This window comes from Miniopterus natalensis, chromosome X (genome assembly GCF_054644295.1).
Source record: "Miniopterus natalensis isolate mMinNat1 chromosome X, mMinNat1.hap1, whole genome shotgun sequence".
NCBI lineage: Eukaryota > Metazoa > Chordata > Mammalia > Chiroptera > Miniopteridae > Miniopterus > Miniopterus natalensis.
In genome coordinates, this window is record NC_142103.1 from 67,933,833 (window position 1) to 67,953,300 (window position 19,468).

At 54.9% G+C, this 19,468-nt stretch overlaps 2 protein-coding genes across 2 annotated transcripts; both read right to left on the reverse strand.

Annotated features, from left to right (window-relative positions):
* Positions 1–5,578: 5,578 nt before the first annotated feature.
* NAA10 (N-alpha-acetyltransferase 10, NatA catalytic subunit) lies at positions 5,579–10,383 on the reverse strand. Its single transcript, XM_087813439.1, has 8 exons — positions 10,271–10,383; positions 9,731–9,829; positions 9,338–9,396; positions 8,437–8,482; positions 8,235–8,350; positions 7,989–8,033; positions 6,611–6,695; positions 5,579–5,916 (listed from the first exon to the last, which is right to left on the reverse strand). The coding sequence occupies exons 1-8, from the start codon at positions 10,289–10,291 to the stop codon at positions 5,680–5,682; spliced, it is 708 nt and encodes a 235-aa protein (XP_087669565.1). The 5' UTR covers positions 10,292–10,383; the 3' UTR covers positions 5,579–5,679.
* RENBP (renin binding protein) lies at positions 10,337–17,173 on the reverse strand. The gene is made up of 10 exons (XM_087813383.1): positions 17,067–17,173; positions 16,845–16,920; positions 16,645–16,720; positions 16,309–16,481; positions 15,521–15,745; positions 14,947–15,028; positions 14,422–14,597; positions 13,625–13,756; positions 10,720–10,975; positions 10,337–10,527 (listed from the first exon to the last, which is right to left on the reverse strand). Exons 1-10 carry the CDS (start codon positions 17,171–17,173, stop codon positions 10,337–10,339), a joined length of 1,494 nt encoding a protein of 497 aa, XP_087669509.1.
* Positions 17,174–19,468: the final 2,295 nt, after the last annotated feature.

The window sequence follows — 19,468 nt, forward strand, 5'->3', positions numbered from 1 at the left end:
GAGCTGGTGCCTAGCCCCAGCCTCTAGGCTGTGTCTCTATCCACCTCTCAGGTCTCAGCTCAGATATACTCATTAGAGAACCCTTCCCTGACCTCCCCCCAAACTAGGACTGGCCCTCTTCCCACCCCCTTTCTTGACAGCTGGGCTTTCCCTTTATAGAGGTTAGCATCATAATTAAAATTGTGTGATGCCTTGTTTACTAAATGTCTCTGAGCTGTAGGAGGGCAGCAACTGGTTCTCTTTTGCTCAGCAAAAGAGACAGAACAGATGCATATAAAACATCTGTCATAAGGAAGGATGGAATCCACTATGCTCTGGCCCCACCAGCACTTCCTGTGAGCAAAGCCTAGGTCTCACTTCTGCTGACAAGCAAAGCAGAAGAGAAGATGGCCTCCCAACCCCGACTATGCTGACCTTTCAGAATTTAGGGTGTTAAGACAGTGATCCTGTTTTCTAGCATAGTAGGAAGTTTCTTTTGTCAGTGGTGGGGGTGGGAGGCAGGGAAAAGAAGCTAAAATCATTGGAGGCCAGAGCAGGTAAGGAACATCTTAAAGACAGCCTTACTCAAACTCTGTTTTTCAGTGTGAATTCACTGACCCATATTTGCTGACTGAAGAGTTCCCAAAGTCCTTCAGCCTCATGACATTTTGGGGAAGCAGGATGGGAATCATTATCTTCATCTGCAAAATGATGAAGGTAAGGCTTGAAGAGCTGGCTCACCCTCACCATTATCTCAAGCTGGCTCTGGGTGGCAGGTCGCCTCTCTCAGGTGGGGAGGACTCAGGCATATTTTGGTGTAAATTGCTTGCATTAATAATTACGTTGCAACCTGCATCTCTGGGTTGGAAGGAACTTCAAGGGTTATTTCATTCTACCTCCCAGGAGCTGTAGTACTGTGTGACCACAAGCGAGTCACTGCTCCTCTGAGCTTCAGTTTCTTCCATCGGTAAACAGTGCGATTGAGAATGATATATGGGGGTCACACATCTAAAGACACTAGGAAACTTTATGGCCCCAAATTGTTGGTGCTTGGATGCTACCCTCTTTCCTTTGCAAAGAGTTACCACACCCTAAATAAAACCCCTAAATAAAACCGCAGAAGTTGTCGACAAAGAATTTGCAAAGCTGATTTGCATGAGATTGGCACAGCCTGTTTATAAGTGCCCAAAGAGATCTACTCTTCTGAAGGCTGCGAGACTGGCCCTGTTGACTCTCTCAGGCCAAGATTCACTGGGCCAGCTTGACCCAGAGACAGTGGCCCTAGCTCTGAGCCACCTCAGCGCCCAAGGGAGGGCAAAGGGTCTGGGCTACAGGGACTGAAGTGGTTTAAGGACAAAGCCATCACTAATACATCCACCTAGGCACCTGGACTCCCTTACTAGCCCCCACCTCAGCAAAGTCAAAGTGTTCGATTTCATTCTGGCTAGCATGTCACTTTCTGGGGGTCACCTTGGTGCACCCAGAGGCCCCATTCTCTTCTCAGGCTCCTCGGGTGAGGTGCAAGGAGAACTAAGGAGGGCAGTGAAACCAAAGGAAGGGAGTGATGGAGGAGGGAAAGGGGGAAGGAAGGGGAAACAGTGGGGTGATTGAGGCCAAGGGGGTGCAGAGGAGCAGGCAGGGGGCTCTGGATCCCTCCTTCAACACCCCCTCAGGTGCCTGGGGGAGGACAGCGGGCCCTGGGCCAATAGCGTGACTTTTGGGGCTCCTCCACGGCCTTGGGGTCTCCGCAAGGAATCGGGCCCGAAGAGCCCAGCACCCTCTCACCTTTTATTTGCGTCTCATACTCGGTCTGCAGCCCCCGCTCCCGGCGCAGCTTCCCGTGCGCGGCCATGGCTGCCGGCAGCGGCGCCGTCGAGCCCCACTGCTCCCACCCGGGCCAGGCGCTGGGACCTGGGGTTCCACAGCCAGCACCGGTCACTGGCTCCTCCCCGTCCCGCCCCCCAGCACGTACCGGGGCGGGGCAACCCAGGCCTGGCACTGCCCTGGATGGACTCCTGTGCGGGTCCCAATGAGCTCAGGCCATGCCTCCCCTACCGCTGGGTGCTGGTCCATACCTGGGCTGCTTTGTGCCCAAAGCTCTCCTGCCAGGCAGCCAGGGCCAGTGTGAGAACCCCAAGGTGCCCAGCAAGCTGGCTCCCTCTGGCTGCTGTCCCCCCACCTCTAGAAGGCTGGCTGGCCACCACTGCCAGACATGGCCACTGGCCCTCAATGCCAGTGGGCAAGGACACCATAGCTGCTCTAGGTCGTGGACTTCCTTGAGTCACCACCTTCTCCCAGACCCCCAGGACATCAGATGGAGCCCACCCTTCCCAAGTCACAGCCCTGAGAGATAAGTGCAAGGAGCCTGGAGAACTGGGTGGGAAGTTCCCAGGGTGGGCTTGGGAGGAAAGTCAGCACCAGAGGACAGAACCTCAGTAGTTGTTCCCTACAGCCCCCCTTCTGAGGGGGAGAGCAGTGTTCAGCTAAGGTTCCCCTTCTGCTCCACCCCATAGGGAGGAACAAGCCTTGTTTCCCCATAGGTGGTTACCACTTCCTGCTGCCGGAAGAGACTTTTCTGTCTGCTTTCCCCTGCTGCTTGCACCTGTCCTCTCCTAGGCCTGGGGGTGGGGATACAGCCTTCCTCCTGCTCCTCAAAGCAAGGCCTTAGCAAGCCTGGGGGAAAGTCTGGGGGCCTCCCTTATCCAGGGGTACTGCAGTTTCCCTCCACCACTCTCTACCAACCCAAAGCCACAGGGCAACAGCTTTTCTCCAGTAAATTGGGAAGGCAGGATGCAAGTGGCAGGTGATAAGCCAGACTATACAACTGTCTTCACTTGGGTGGGAGGGAAATTCCTGGGGTCTAGATGGTAGGAGAGGAATGAGGCAGTTAGTAAGCTTGTGCCCAGGGAGGCTGGTCTGTAGGCACTAGTGCAAGGAGTCTAGGCCTGTGTGTGCAGGATGTCAAAGTCAGGCTCTGTATACATGCGAGCACATGTGACTTAGACCTGCAGCTCTAAGGGAGGGAGGGCAGGCTGTGAAAGTACTTCCTGCCTTTCAACTATAAGCAATTCTCTTTCTCAGAAGGGGAAAGCATAACTCCTCAGCTTGCTGTCCACCCCCCCACTCCCCCCACGACCAAGGGCCTTCTCTAGGATGCTGTGTCCACGGGGTCTGGGGCTGGAAGGCCCAGGACCTGGGCTTCCAGTAGCTGGTCTCAGCTGTACCAACTGAATCCTTCTGCAAGGCACGCGAGCAAATCTCCTGCCCCTTCCCACAGTAAGCAAGGGTACACCAACCCCTGAAACTGCCTTTGTCAGGAACCCAAGCTCATCAGCAAACCCCAACACACCCTTCCCCCTTTTCTCCATCTGAGCCCTGAATGATCCCCAAAAGTCCTTCGCCCATCCAACAGAGCCTGGCACAGGGCTCAAGCCCACAAGAAACTACTGATGAACTCATCTCAGCCCCTACTTTCAAATGCTCTCCTCAGACCTTTTCTGACTCCAGAAATGCAGACATGATGCCCCATTCAGCCACTGCTTTAAAATCGCAAGTAATCAGCCCTGGCTTTTAGGACACTTGTTTGGCATTTAAGGCTGTAACGCTTGCTCTATCCTCAGCTCGTTCCCAAAGAATCCAAAATCCCATTATCCCAAATTAGGCAAGGGCCAGGTCTGCGGGACCTTGCTAAATCTGTTGACGAGTGGAGTGTATGTATACTTGGTCCTGAGTGGTAACCACAGTGCTGACGGGATCAGGTCCGCAGCGTGGCTGACAGACCAGAGGGGAGATGAGATCAACGGGGAGGCTGTTACAAGCAGTCCACATCAGAGCAAGAATAGATGAGAGCATGAATTGGGCAGTGAGGCCCCTCCTATTTTCCCACAAGTCTGCTTTCCAGAAGTCTAACAATAAGACACAATGATATGCACCTCAATGTCTAGGTTCATGGGGGGAGGGAGTGGAATGTCGTCAGTGCCTACCCCAGCCACACCGCGAGGGGTTAGGGGAGACTGCTTTCCTTCCACCAGCCTTCCAGCCACAGCTCGGTTCATTGGAATGGAAGCGGCCCCTCCCAGCGGAAGGTGCTGCAGAGGCGGGGGAAGTGCTGGGTCCCAAGGGCCAGTCGGGTCTGTGGCTTCCCCTCCTTCCCCCACCACCCGCAGTTCCCACCTCCGCCCAGGAAACGCAACCGCCTGGGGGCGGCGCACTGTGCGCCGCCCGCCAGGGAAGCAGGGCACCGAGGGCAAAGGGCGGCTGCATCCCTGCGGGCTGGGCGGAGGGAGGAAGACGGACTCCGCAAGGCACCGCGCAAGCCTCCACCGGCTCCCTCCCACCAGCGTTGGGGCGCGGCCTAGGCAACGCGCAAGGACGCTTGCCGCAGCTGCCGGACCAATCAGAGCCTGGGAACGAGGCCCGCCGCTGCTAGCGAACCGGAAGGGACTGACGCCAGGCGCGGAGGGCGGGGCGAGTATCGGTCGCCAACTCCCATAGGGGAATCCGCGACTTGAGTCAATCAGAACACAGCGTAGCCTTAACCCGCGAGCAAGCGGGCCTGCGCAGACACAGCTTTCAGCCCTTATCCCCCGCCCCCTAGTTTCAGCTTCCCCGGGTTTGTTGATCACGTGCCAAGCACCAGCCAAAGAGGACCGAGTTTCAGGCCCCTCCCGGAAGTATTCAGCCTGGCAGGGGAGTAGTGTGTCGTTGGCAGTAGCAGGGAAATACGGTAGTGACAGCTCAGGAGTGCTGAGCTTCCCTGGGAGGTGGGCAGCCCAGACAGCCTCCTCGGGGACTAGGAGCGGCAAGTGATGGCGCTGCAGCCAGAGGAAAGGGCACAGGAACAAATTTGGGTTATAGTGAAGCCATGAAAAAGAGGGCTTATATTCTGCATGAAATGACATTATGCATTTGTCAAAATCCATAGAATGTATAACACGAAGAGGAAGTGTAAACCCTGGACTATAGTTAATGTGTCAATACTGGCTCATCGATTGTAACAAATGCAACACAATGCTAAATGTTAATAGGGGAACTGAGGGGATAGAGGGGGTGCATGGGAACTCTGTACTATCTGCTCAGTTCTGTAAACCTAAAACTACTAAAAATAAAATCTTAATTATTTTCAAATTAAGGCTTAGGTTAGGGAGTAGATTCAAGGAGTATTATGGTGGTCAAACACAGGACTCACTGACCTTTTGGATGGCAGGGGAGGGAGGAAACAAAAACAGTTGCCAGAACTTCAACTGGGTAGCTGGTTGGGCCATTATCCAGATACAACATCAGTGGATAAGCTCAATGAGCAGTTGGACTTAGGCATCTAGAACCCAGCAAGGCAGTGAAGAGCAGGGCTCAGAAGGCAGAGAATCTGTCCCCAAGGTGGGGGTGGCTCCCAGAACTCCAGGGTCTCCCTCCCTAGGGCCCAAAGATGCTGAAAGCCATCAGACTTAGGAGCTCTACCTCCAAAGCCCAGACAAAGCTCTTCCCTTCTTCTTCCCTTGGACTTTCCAAGACACACAGTGCCAAAAGGCTGTGAGGTCCACCTCCACAGGGACACAAAGGGACCTGAGAGAGGCACCCCCCCCCAAAATGTGCACACTCGTACACACAAACCCCCCAAGGCTACTGGGTAAAGTTTATTGTGAAACCTTGGGTGAGGATAGGATGGGCAGGCCAGGGCAGGGAAAGGAGCACTTGCATGCTCTAGGAGGCTGAGTCGGAGGCCTCTGAGCTGTCCTTGACATCGGTGCTCTCTGTGGTCTCGCTGACCTCACTGAGGTCCTTGCTGTCACCACCGCTGTCCTCAGCAGCCAGGCCCTTCTCCTCACGACAGGGTTCTCCTGAGCTTGGAAGTGAGTTGCCCTTGCTCTCCACCTTGTTCTCAATGGAGCCCAGCACTGTGTGCCTGCCCTTCTCCTTCAGCTCCAGGTGCCTCCTCAGCTGCCACCAGTAGCCCAGGGAGAAGTGGGAGGAAGAAGACAGGACCTAAGTCTCCAGACCATTTAGGCCCTCTCTGGCTGCCCAAGGGACCCTGTGCCTGTCACCTCCTGGGGGCATGGGGCAAAATGAGAGGCAGCAGGGACAGGGCAGGGAATACAGGACTGCACTGTGTTGAATCCTGGCTCTGTCCTGTTTTCTCTCCTGTAAAGGCAGTATGGTCATGCCTCCCTCACACGGGCTGCTGCAGGACCTTGACTTTCTCCTCAGCCCTGTTTTGTCTTACCCCTGAGCCTTGGGACAGGTCATGGCTGTCCCCAGGCCCCCACTGCAATCCTGGAGCCCTCACTCTCAGTGCATCCAGAGGCCTCCTCCCTTGCCTCTCACATCATGCCTCAAGAGTGGCACAGGCTTCTTCCTGAAAATGGAACCTTGGGCAGATGTAGCCTTCTTCAAAGCCCTGACAAGGCCCACCTCCCTACCTGACAGCTGAGGAAGCTGTAGTGACAAGCACCGCAACTCCCAGCAATGTAGCCACAACGGCTGGCACCTGGTCTATCTTGCCTCCAGCCATCACAGGCCTCCTACCATCTCAGGGCCCCTGGGAGCCTTCACCTTTCCTCCAGCAGGGCCTCCCCTACTTGCCTTACTTTTCTTTCGTGTGGGGACTGTGGCCCTAGCCCCCCTAGACTCTTACCTCATCAGCCATCTGGGTGAGATCCCGTTTCATCGCATATGCATCTTCTCCATCTGCATAGTATTTGGGTTCCACTTCACTGATCCTGTGGGCAGGGGGTGGAGAGGAGGGCAATCCAAATCAGGGGTCAAATTCTCCTCAGCCTTCTGGCATCATATGCTAGTGGGATAAGATGTCATTTCCATCCGAAGGACCCTTTTGTAGACAAGCCCCATTTCCAACATAGCCTTCCCTTTGCTCTGTCAAGCAGTGAGTAGTGCCAGTGCCTATATCCCTCTCCCTACTCCCGGGGTCCTGCCATGGTCCTGCATCCCTAACCTGGCTACCAAGATCTTTCTGTGGTTTCTTGTGAGCTGAAGCCCTAAATCTAGCCATCCTCTTCCCTTTCTGCCCTGCTCCCTGTCACTTACTGAGAATGCATGGTCAGTTCCTATGGAACCGGGGAGAAGGGGTGCTGCACCCTCTGTTCCTGACAGGCATTGCTAGGCAGCATGGCCAGGGCAGCTAGGGGCTGAGCTTTCACTGGAGGTGTGCGCGCAGACTTGGGTGCCTGCCACTGAAAGGGGAGCTGGACTCAATGGCCTAGAAAGTCCCTCCATACATAAGCCCCTGGAATTGTTGACCACTAGAGGTTTCAGCATCTGGGTCAAAAAATCTCTCCTCAAATGCCTTTCACAACAGTCCCTTCTCATCTCCCACCAAAGTGAGGTTGAGTACTGTCTCAGTGGGTCCTCCCACTGGGGTCTAACCCACCCCAGCCTCACTTTCAAGTGGCTTTTGCTATCATGTATTGGGTGTGTCAATTCCCTGCCAGGCTCTCTCCTGTGCCAGGTACACAGAGACTCCCATGTCCCTGAGTGAACCCACCCTCATCACCAGGATGCCCAGGGCTCTAGATCCCTTTGCTTCTCGTGCTGACAGAACATCCTGCCTGGATGTGCTTAGGCTTCTGTAGCACCATATTCTCCTTTCTTCTGGTCCCACTTAGATGCTTTTAGGTGCCTGGCCATTTTGAGTCCTATTCCTAGGCTTCTGCTCATGTCCTAAGCCCTCATTTCTACTCCTGAACCTTCACTGAAAAGCCTGTGTGCTCTTCACCACACTGCCCATCACCTGCTCTCAGCCAGCATCAAGCAATCGCTCCTCCACCCAGCAATACGCACCACACATCCTCCTGCATCACAACATGCCTTGAACAGATAGCAGCAGGTAGGAATAGAGGAGGCACCCTGGCAATGTGTGTGGAGTCCATGACCTGCTCCCCTTCTCAGCTGCCCCTGCCCCTGCTGCCTGGAATGCAGCTCAGCCCATCTCAGCCACCTGGATAAGCCAGACCTGGGACCACCCCACTCCATTAGAAAAATCTAGATCTACTTACTGAAAGTTGAGGGTGTTGGAATAGAGGTGCAGGGCGGCCCGGTTACTGCAGGGGAATAAGGCACTGCTGAGCTGCACAGACTTGGTCAGGCAGGGACAGCACATCCAGGTCCTGCCCCTTTTCCTAGTGCCCCCTCCCCACTAATCCCATTTCCCAGATCTTTTCCAAAGGCCAGGGCACCCCAAGATCCACATCAAGACAGTATCCCCTCCCCACTCCTCCCCTTCCCTTGGCCCCAGCTTCCACCTCTTCCTGACATGCAGGGAAACGTATTTGGCATTGAAGTTCTCAATCATGGCTCGGGAGGCCTGGTCCATCAGCTTCTGAGCCAGGCCAAGGCGCCGGTGGGAACGCTTCACAGCCTGGAGGAAGAAGGGTAGAACCTTGAAGGCTGCCCCAACTAACCCCTACTTCCACCCCCATCAGAGCCTGTGTGGGCCCTACGCACCAGTGAGGTGATATGTCCATGGGGCACATCATCTGGGTCCTCTTCCCTATATCAAGAAGAGAGATTAGCAAGGAGCGTGATGCAGATGCAGCACCCCCCCCCCCCCGGCCCCCGCACATGCGCATGGCAGGAGTGAAAATTCCTCTGGCTGGCCCCAAAGTCTCCCCAGACCTGGGGTGGGGGAAAAGCTGAGATTCTCAAAACCCCTCACAGCAACCAAAAGACATGTGTAATGTCAACAGACTAAAATGGAATATTGTTCAGTGATAAAAATGACCTAGCAAGCCAAAAAAAGACATGGAGGAACCTTAAATGCACATTACTAAGCGAAAGAAGCCAATATGAAAAGGCTCCATAGTTTCTGATTGCCACTAAATGACATTCTGGAAAAAGCAAAACTATGGACACAGTAAAAAGATGAGTAGTTGCCAGGAAGAGGAGGAAGGTGGGATGAATAGGCAAAGATACACAGAGGATTTTTAGGGCAGTGAAACTACTCTGTATGATATCCTAATAGTGGATATGTGTTATTATACATTTGTGCAAATGCATAGAAGATACACCAAGAGTCAAGCTTAAAGGGAACTATGGACTTTAATGATGTAGCAATATTGGTTTATCCATTGTAAGAAATATACCACAAGATGTTAATAATTGAAGAAACTAGTGGGGAGAAGGGAGGGTGCATGTGAGAACTCTGAACTTTCCATTAAATTTTGCTGTAAACCTAAAACTGAACTTAAAAAAAAAAGTCTGTAAGTTAATTTTTAAAAAAACACCCAAAAAACCCAGGCAGCATTCACCAGACATGTGCGGTGTTTGTGCCCCCACCTCCTGTCCAAGATCCATGCCCCGACTCCCAGCTCCCACACCAGGCTTCTCTCCCTCCTTGGTAACTCACATTTTGGCCAGGACATACCCCACAATCTTCCCATTCTCATCCTCAGCAATGTAAGAGAGCTGGGTGACAGGGAGGAAAAAGAAGTCAGAAAACAACTTCCTGTCAGAGGTGAGGAGCCCTTATGTCAGACACCTGGTCCCACAGACCGCTGTGTGCATGACAGACAGAAGTTCATCAAGTAGTGAGTTCAGTGACAGCTCCTGACCTCCAGGCCAAGTGGCTTGGTTTCCCCACACCACGCTGTTCTCCCTTGGTTCGCAGGGAAAGGACAGACACAAGTGGGAATCCTGCCCCTCCTTTGGCCCAGTCCTAAGCTCCCCACCGCAGCTGAAAGCACCCACTCTTTCCAAACTGATGCCTGGTGTCCCCAGTCCCCAAATCCCAGCTGCCCACCTGGGGCCAGGAGAGGCCATGATAGAAGTAGTATTTCATCTGGTAGTTCTCTGGCAGGCACAGGAGGTTGCAGTGCTGCATGTTCATCAGGTCCTCTGGCTGCGAGGAGGAGGGCAGTGGAATGCGGTCAGGCCAGGGGCTGTGGTGACTAAGCAGGCCTTGGTCCTGTCAGAAGCCTGCAAGCTGTGTGTCTATTCACCGACACCCGCCACTCCACCCTCCGCATGGCCGGGAGGGCCTGTGACTTTTACACAGGCCTGGCCCACAGCCACTGTGCAAAAATCGTCTGTTCCTGGAATGAACGTGGGTGTCAAGGGCGCTCCTGGACACCATCCAACTGAGCCCCCACATCCCGCAAAGGAGGGGTTCGCAGCCCCGGCACCCTCCTCGAGTAGGTCCAGCCCCACGGGCACGGTGGCCTTTACCAGCCCTGCGCAGGGCTGCCCGCCCGGGGCGCGCTGGGCCCCTCGGGAGCATGCGCACGCGGCCCCCGGGCCCGCACCCACGCGGCGCGGACAGCCTTCTGCCCTGGCCCCTCACCCTCGCATTGCGGATGTTCATAACGGCGGCGGGGATCGCGTCTCCCAGCGGTTCGAGAACGCGCAGTCAGCTGCCGCCGGGCTCCAAAGTGACGCCGGGGCGGCCGGGGCTGGAGCTGGGCTCGCGGGAGCGGCGGCGGAAGGGGCGGTGCGCGCCGGGCCCGGCCACCGGCCGGAAGTGCTCGCGCCGCACCCGCCCTTGCGGCCGCACTGCCAATGCGCGGAGCGGGCGGGACTGTCGGCGGGCTGGACCGTGCACTGGGTGGGCAAATACGCGGGGCAGTCGGGCCCTTGGACTGGCGGGGCACTGTCTGGGTGAGCAGGTGCCCTAGGACCAGCGCGGCAGTTGCCCCTCCCGCGACCCCACAGACTCGTGCACGCGGGCAGTGGCACAGGCTCAGCTTTATTTCGCGCTTCCGCGGGCGGGGTTAGCGGGTGGGGACCCGGCACGGTGGACAGGGACCGGGGCAAGGCGGCTCAGCAGAGCGCCCAGCATCTCCTCGCACATGGCCAGGCACCGCGGCACGTGGAAGCAGCCTGCGGGGAGAGGCGAGTTGGGAGGGCCGGGTTCAGCCAAATTCCCAAACTCCTCAAGGCCCCACCCTGTCTCCCACTCACCTTTGAAAGGACCCCCCTTGATGGTGAGGGCAACCGTCCCCTCTCGGTTTAGGTAGCCAAACCACTCCCCGTGCTCAGGATCTCGAAACTGGAATAGTAGTGACACAGTGACAGCCACACCTACAGGAGCCGTCCATATGCGAAAGGCCCGGGGAAGGGCCTCTTACTGTCCCCACTGCACCGCGACCAGGGTCAGAGGTCCCGTTGACCCCAGGTAACGTGGCTCCAGAATCAATGCTATTAAACTTGGTTCCACATCGTGGACACATAAAAGTGAGGGGCTTTCCCTTTTCCCCCTTTCTCTGCGTGTGTGTGAATGACTGAAAGTCTGCAGCTAAATAACCCACTGAGGGAAGGGGCCACAGGCTGTTAGATGAAACACTGCAAGATGGACTAAAAAGAACCCTGCTTGGGGATGATAAAAACATTCTATATCTTGACTGCTCTTGTGGTTACACAGATGTATATATTGGCAAGTCTTAGCTGGACACTCAAGATATGTACATTTTAGTGTATATAACTTGTACTTAAAGAAACAAAGAGAACCATGATAGAGGTTCTGATCTGTCAGGCAACTTTAAAACAAGTTACTCCCTTAGAGTTCCTCCTGTTCCCTGCTACCCAGGCCTGTCCTCCAGTAGCTGAGACTGAATATCCATCACTACATCTGACTCTGGCCTTAATCACCACAGGTCCCAAATGTACCACCCCTCCCTTGGAGCCACCTGAAGCCTGCTCCTGCTCAGCAACTCTGTAGAACCTTCTGCATTCCGCCCTTCTCTCCTGCTAGCATCCCATTGGGCACCTGTCCCCTGGAGGCTTGTGAATTCCTTCCAGACACCCCAGGATGGACCTCAGAGACCTGGCCTCAGTCCTTTTTCCTCTCCGGATAGAGATTTCAGTGGAGTGGAGCCCCTTCTCAGAAGGGTCACAGAGGAAATCAATGACATTGAAGTCCACTATCAAAGTATTTTTTTAACTTGGGGCCCATGAGTTGGCATATTCTTCGTAAGGGGTAAAACTAGTTCTGTTTGTATTCATTCTTTCTTCCTAGCAACATTGTGTCCTTACTCATTTTTCAACTACTTCATCTGACACAGAAAGATAACAAAGAATTTAACTGTTTTCCTGTCCAGTTTTTCTGTGGTTGTCTAAATTTGTGCTTTTTGTATTCTGTTGTGTTGGTTAGTACATAATGATTTGCCTGTTGATGATAAGTTCTGTAATTGTTCACATGCCATCTCTATCTCTTTAAAATGTATTCCTTAAATTTAACTTTAGGCAGTTAAAACTGGTGGCCTCCAATACGTGTTTTGTGTGTGTGTGTGTGTGTGTTTTTAATAGGTGTTCTTTATGAATGCATTCAATATTAAGATATAGCCTTGCCCTGGCCAGTGTGGCTCAGTTGGTTGGGCGTCATCCCTTTCACCGAAGGGTTGCCAGGCTGATTCCCGGTCAGGGTGCCCAGGGGCAGCTGATTGATGTTTCATTTTCACATCAATGTTTCTTTCTCCCTTCCTCTCTCTCTAAAAAAATCAATAAAATATATATACACAAAAAAGATATAGCCTCGGATCTTATGACTTCTGGGTTTGGAAGTAGCGATGAGCTTGTGCGATACTTGGAGATGCCTCTCTAAGTACAATGTAACATGAACATATTTGGAATTTCTGTTGGTGACACAGGTGCTGCTAATACTACTGTGGTGACTGCCTCCATTTATAATGGAAGTGAATTCTGGATTTCAGTTAGAGCTTAGTACAAATAAAGATGTCATTTTCTCTCAGGTTTCGAAGCCCATGGACTCCAGAATAAGACCCCCTGCTATAGTCCCTCCTATTAAAAAAACTCCATAAAACTGGAGTTCACCAATGGAATTAGTTGTGGCTTTAGAAACACATCAGGAATCTTCATCCATTCACTACAAGGCTCAGCACCTGAGGTACCCCTCAGCAGTGGCTGGTGTAGTTCATCACTCTGCTCATGGCACTTTGGCCTCTGGGGTCCCCTGGCTTCCTTCCTACCTTGAAGCTGATTCTTGTCTCCTTTGTTGGGCCTTCCTATTCCCTCTTCTCGGTCTGTGCTTTCAAAAGCTTACTTTGTCTCCTGGCTTCCAGTATCATCTATATTCTTATGACACCCAAACAATCATGGCCCAGACTTCTCCCACTTAACCAGACTCTGATCCATCTGCCCACTGAGCCTCCCACCCCAGGCCAGGCCCCCATCCTCACTGACCAGGATGACAGCTACAGCCTCCTGTCTCCCCGCCTTTGCCCTGTGCCTTACAGCCTTCCCTCCTGAAGCCCCAGGGCCCAGTAATGCCTAAATCAGACAAGGTAACAACTCTGTACAGAGCACCCCTGCCATCATTATTCCCTCCCACAGCCACCTGACCTTTATTTTCCATAGCTCTCATCGCCATCTATGCTTGCCTGTTCACTTGTTTATAGTCTGCCCCCCCAAACATGAGCTCCAGGAGAGCAGGGACTGCTTTGTCGACCTTTACAGAGGGCATTGGGGGACCTCCAGGAATTCTCAGATCAGCTAAGGGACCATACCCAGTGAAGTGAGGAGTAGGGGGTGCGAGATGAGCCTCCCCATCCCTGCCCAGCCTCCTCCCACTGCCCAGAAAAGCCTGGCTCTGGCCTGTTCGGTGGGGGGAATGACTGTCTACTGTCTCTCTGATACCCTTGCTGAGCCCATAGAGGGCTAAGAACCAGAAAGCAGCACTTACGTGGCGGAAGGTGTACTCAGCCACCTGGTAGAAGAGGTGCAGTAAGGCAGGGTCCCCACTGTCACTGTAGCCCATGAGTAAGGCAATCATGGCTTCACTGTGCGGCCACCAGAGTTTCATGGCCCACTCCAGCTGAGAGCAGAGCAGAGGTAGGCATCTGAGAGCCCTGGGCCCCAGCCTCCACCACCCCTCTCAGCAGGAGAGTCACCTTCATCTTTTAGGTTCTGGCTCAGACTCTATCTGGCCCAAGCACTTGGAGCTTAATCACAGGATGGTTATCTCTGGGGGTCTGAATGGCCCCTCAGAACAGGACTAGCTTCTTGACACAGTACACCACAAAGGGCAGGCTTCCCTTTAGCCCTGGAATTGAAATAATATCTGTCTTGTCAGTCTGTCTAAAGCCCCTCGGACACTCAGTTCCTGCCAGTGGCAGGGTCAGCCACTCTCTGCAGATCTAAGCGGATCAAGGCATAATCAGAGGAAAAAGACATGAGAGAGCAAATCTGCTCCTGCTGCTGACACCTTAAAATCACCCCGAAAGCCTTTCAAAGATGAAGGGGACAAGTGTCTCTGCATTGGCATTGTTTGTGCTCCCTAATGGCTCCCTTTGCAAATAAGGGTGAGGACCACAGACAAAGAAGTCAAGTGCTTAGCACTGGGGTCACGCTGAGCAAGTTCACCACTCTGAGCCCCTGTGGTCCTCCTCTATGAAATGGGTGATGACAGCAAGCTATGAACCTCCCAGGACAGAAAGCTTTGAACAGGTTAGTATCATGTGGCCCTGGGCACACTCCTACCTGGGTAGGGCAGAGGCCATCGACATCCTGGAAGTAGAAGAGGCCTCCATGGTCAGGGTCCCATCCCGAGTGGAAAGGCAACAATAGGAACTTGTCAACAATGTGGGCTCGAAGTTCAGGATCACCTTTCCGGATGGCATGACGGAGCAGGAACCATCCAGCTTCTAGTGCGTGGCCTAGTGAAGGCTCATGGTAAGGTAGGCAGCGTATTCTCCTCTAGGCAGGGAGGCTCAAGCCCCTGCGCTGACCACTGTGCATTCCTTCCTCCCTCCCTAACAGTGGGAGCTGCCCTGAGCTCCCTGGCCCACCCAACAGCCCCCCATGCAGAAAACTTGCCTTGCCCAGTCCACCCCAGACTACCTCTCCTGCTGCTGGCTAGGAGGTGTGTCACCCCTCCTTTGCCTGGTCCTTGGTTGGCAGAAGGTAAGGAAGGCAGTCCCCAGGCACTCCCACACCTGAAGCCCAGAGACCAAGGCTGATTGCTTCCCTTCTCCTGGACTGCACCCAGCCCACCCTGCCCCTCACCTGGGTTCTGGTGTCTCCCCAGGCAACCAGAAAGTTCCTTGCCATCCTCTGACACATTCTCCAGCACAGCCTGCCCATCCCTCTGCCAGGGGAGGAGCAGGAGAAGGGAATTCTGCCTTCAGCCCCACCATCCAACCAGAAGACCCTCCCTCCCTAGTCTGCAAGCTTGGGCAAACCCGGTTCAGATGGGTGTTTGAGGAGGGGCCCATTCACTGTCAAGAGCCCAGATGGGTTCTAACCCTTGCTTTAGGCCTGGGCTCCACAAGATGGAAAAAGGGGAACATTGAAGAGGACTGAGATTGGATGGGCTGGGCTGTCCACAGAAGCCTTGGAAGGACTTGGGTCTGGCTGGGTTTCCTGCTCTCTGGCACCTTGCCCTTGTCCCCCACCCCCAGCCCCCTGGGCTCTCCACGTTTCCAAGGGTCCTGAGCCAAGCCTCCTCATCTTGAAGGGAACCATCAAGGTCCCTGTCGGGGTAGGTGTGGAAGGAAGAGGTGCCCTGAAGAGTGGGGGATGCCTTGCCCTCAGCGCCCAGGCCCCATCTGGCAGCTGGCATCACCCTCCTGCCTCACACCTGGACATGCTGCAGAATCCTCTGGGCACACCAGTCACCCAGCTCTGCATAGTTGCTTGCCAGCTCCTCGTCTCCTTCCCCAAGCTGTTCCACGAGGTTGAGCAGCATCATGGGCACTGCCATGGACTCTGAGGCTGGGGTTCCTGGGAGCCAGGGCCGGCCCAGCCCCGATGGGTCTTTCCGCACCCAGTGTACAATCTGATCCATCATCTCCACTGCTTCGCTCTGGGGGGGGGGGGGGCGGAGGGGGGAAAGGAGCCCAGGCTGAGACTGCATCCCATCCAGTCCACCCACTCACAGGACACCTTCCTTCACCAAGGGCCTACTCTGGGCCTGGCCCCAGGTTGGGTGCTGAGGGCCAGGGTGGATCTGCCCCACCTTGACTCAAAAGTTCCTAGTCTGGGGGTATAGGCCACTCCGAGGCAGTAAGGTTGGGTCTGAAAGCACAAGGAGCCCCAGGGAGGAGGGAGAGGTCCTCTCTCAGGTGGGGGCTGGGCATGGATTGGCCACTCCGTGCCCAGGGCCCCTGTGAGGGGGAAGGAGTTCAGAAGTGAACAAGACTTCTGGGGGGACACCCTTAGACACACAGTGACAATATAATGCAATGAGGAGGGTATTGCCAGTAGTCCTGGAACTGTGGGAGCCCAAAGGAAGGACTGACATTGACAACAGATCCAGCCTGCAGACAGGGCCTGGGGAAAGGGCTTGCACACAAGTGGGAATGCATCAAGTGGATGCCCAGCACAGGCCAGAGCACACAGTCTCAGGGCAGCATTCCTCCCACGCACCTGGTAGCGTCCTTCCCCTGTCACCCTCCACAGCTCATTCATGGCCATGGTGTAGAAACACTCGCTAAAGATGGTTCGCTGCACCTTGACTGGGCGGCCATCCCTTGTCAGGACAAAGGCACACTTCTTCCCAGGAGGTGCCACTTTGGCATAACGCAGCAAAAACTCGCCACCTGGTGGTTGGGAAGTTGACATGCTAGAACTCGGGTGAGGACACCACCTCCCCTTCTTTCCCTGTCCTTCGCAGTTTCTAGACCCCCTCCAGGAAGTAGGGACACAGGAGCTACTGAGTAAACTTGGAGTGGCCTCTGGGGAGATGGGACAGGGAGACAGCACCTGCTTTAGCTGAATCCAGAAGTTCAGGGCGGCGGAAGCGCTCAAACTTGCGGTACAGGCGACAATACATCCACACCTGTGGAGGGGCAGAGGGAACATGGCTTAAACAGGGAGCCTTGTGGTGTGTACGGATGCGCAGACCGTAAGCCTGGCTTTGGCTTTTGTGCCTGGGAGAGCTACAAGCCTGGGCACATCCCTACCTGCCTCCCCTGCAGCCAGACATACTTGAGGTCGTCGTACACCTGCCCGTCGCGGCCGAGGCACGTGAAGAAGCCCCTGTGGGACGCAGTGTTAGCAAAGGGAAGAAAGAGCCTTGCCCCCCAACAGCCTGCTGGGCCCAGCAGATCTGAGTCTGCTGAGAGTGAGGTGGGGCTCAGGTGGGGCAAAGACCCTGCTAAGGGCACCAGAAGGACGAGGCGCACCCATGCTCCTGGTCGTGGGAGTGCTCCATCCAGAAAGCCACCACACGGTCCAGCTCCTGCCCAACATGCTCCTTCCAGGCTTGCAGAGTCTCCCGCTCCTTCTCCATGTCCTGGGGAACTTGGGACTTGGAGGCGCAACTCCCAGACAGACCTCCCCATCTTCCTGGTACCCAGACTCCTCAATGGGTTCCTCTGTGCCCAGGTCACCCCAGGCTTGAGTGGGCACCAGGGCTGCCTGATCCGTCTCCCCTAGGCCCCCAGGCTTGATTGGGCACCAGGGCTGCCTGATCCGTCTCCCCTAGGCCCCCAGGCTTGGGCACCCAGCCCTTGGGGTTCCTCCCACTCGTGTGCGGGACTGCCCTCCAGCCCGGGACTAGCCCCAGGACTGACTCCACCAACCCTGGGATCCTCAGAACACCACCTTACCCCCCACGGTCCCCACTACTAGCCTGCCACACTCGGAGACCACCGTTCATCCCTACCTCTCCTCCAGGAAGCCAGACGAAGCAGGCCACGGTCCCGTGACTGTCACTCAGCTGACCCAACTTCGCTCCACCCACGCCCTCCTCCAGGGTTCCTCAGGGCCCTAGGGAGGGACCAGCTGTGGGGGCGGGGTTTGGCAATCACTAGACCCCGCCCCCGCGCTCCGGCTCCGCCTTCACGCTCCGCCGCCTGTGACCCCTCTGGTGGCTGAACCTCGCGATTGCCGCTGCTGGGGCCCTCAGCTCAGTATCCTCTGGTGGGAAATACTGGGCTAGCTGGCAGGAAGGTCTGGGGTGGTGGGTGTGTGTGTTGAGAATTGGGCCAACTTATCCTCCCCAACCACCTCTCCCCATCCTTGAACTGAATCCTGAGAGGGGTCCTACTGTGTGGGGAGGGCTGGGCAGGGCAGGGAGAACAAGGGCGGTGGCCTCAGCAACAGTGTGGGGATCGGGTGCAGCAAGAGAGGGTACAGCTGGAAGTGCCTGAACTGAAGCCCCTCTGACCTGTGACCCCACAGGGTGGGCAACTCCTCTGGATGAACCAGCTCCTCATAAACCGCTTCAGCTGTTAGGGTCAGTACAGGGCAACCTTTGGGAATTGACTTCTTAGTTCAAGTGATGCGTGATGCAGCTCAAAAGCCAGACAGCAATTGTGCAGATAAGAGTGGGCATCCTGGGACCTCTCTGCCTTCCAACCCTCCAAGTTCTCCAGGCTTGTCTTCCAGTGCCCAGATGTGGTTTGCGTGGCTCTGCAACTGTCTGACCTGATCAGGTGCCCTAAGCAAGGCTGGCTGACCAACTGTCCCCCGCTTTCCCTGCCGAGGGCAGAATTATGTGGAGGCAGCGGTCCAGGGGCCAGATTGCCTGAGGGCCCTGGGATCCGTGTCACTTGGGGGAGCTTGGACTTTTGGGTTGGTCACCCCTTCTTCTGAAAGGATGGATTGCAGCCCAAGAGTGTAAGGGGGCCTCTCTACCTCACGGTGCAGCTCCAGAACGCGGCTGGAACAGAGAGGCTCTACTGCCTGGGCATGGCCCCACACTGCAGCTCCCACTGCTATGTGCTGGCCTTTTTGTTTGTTTGTTTTATTTTTAAAATATATCTTTATTGATTTCAGAGAGAGGAAGGGAGAGAGAGAAACATCAATGATGAGAAAGTCATAGATTAGCTGCCTCCTGCACGCTCCCAACTGGGGATCAAGCCTGCAACCTGGGAATGTGCCCTGACTGGGAATTGAACCTGCGACCTTTTAGTGCATGGGACGATGCTCAGGGCATGTGTCACAGTGGCTGCCTCCTACCAGGCTCTGGCTGTTTGGCAGGCAGAGTTCCTGCTGCAGGCTGACCTTCCCAACCCCTTTGTGATGCTCGAGAATAAGACTGACCTCCCTGGCAAGTGGGTAGGTATATAGGCATACCTTAGAGATACTGTGGTCTCTGTCCTATAACAGTGAAATAAGGTGAGTTGTAATCTTTTTGCTGGTGGAGGGTCTTGCCCTCAATTTGTAAAAGAACTTCTGTGAAATGCAATAAAGCAAGGTATGCCTATACACTGTAGCTTCTCTGTGTTGCCTCCACCCTCTACCTTAGCACATGCTTAGGGGGGGTTCTTTGCTTTGGGCCCAGCTGGGCTTGTGTTCGCCTGCCCTGCTCACAAGTGCCTGTCATTATTTATGGCACATCCCTTTATATCCAGCCTCTCCCCTGCTTTACTTGCACTCTGTCCCTCTCATGCCTAGCCAAGGACAAGCCTTGGTATGTGTAGGGTTCTAAGGTTCCTATTGGTGGGCTCCCTGGCCCTGGGTCCAGTAGATGAGCCCTTGGCCAATCCTGAGGTGAAGAACTAACACCACTCCTTTCCTCTTGCAGGTCTCTCCCCAGGAGACTGATGAGTGGTGAGCCCATAATTTTGAGACCAGCACC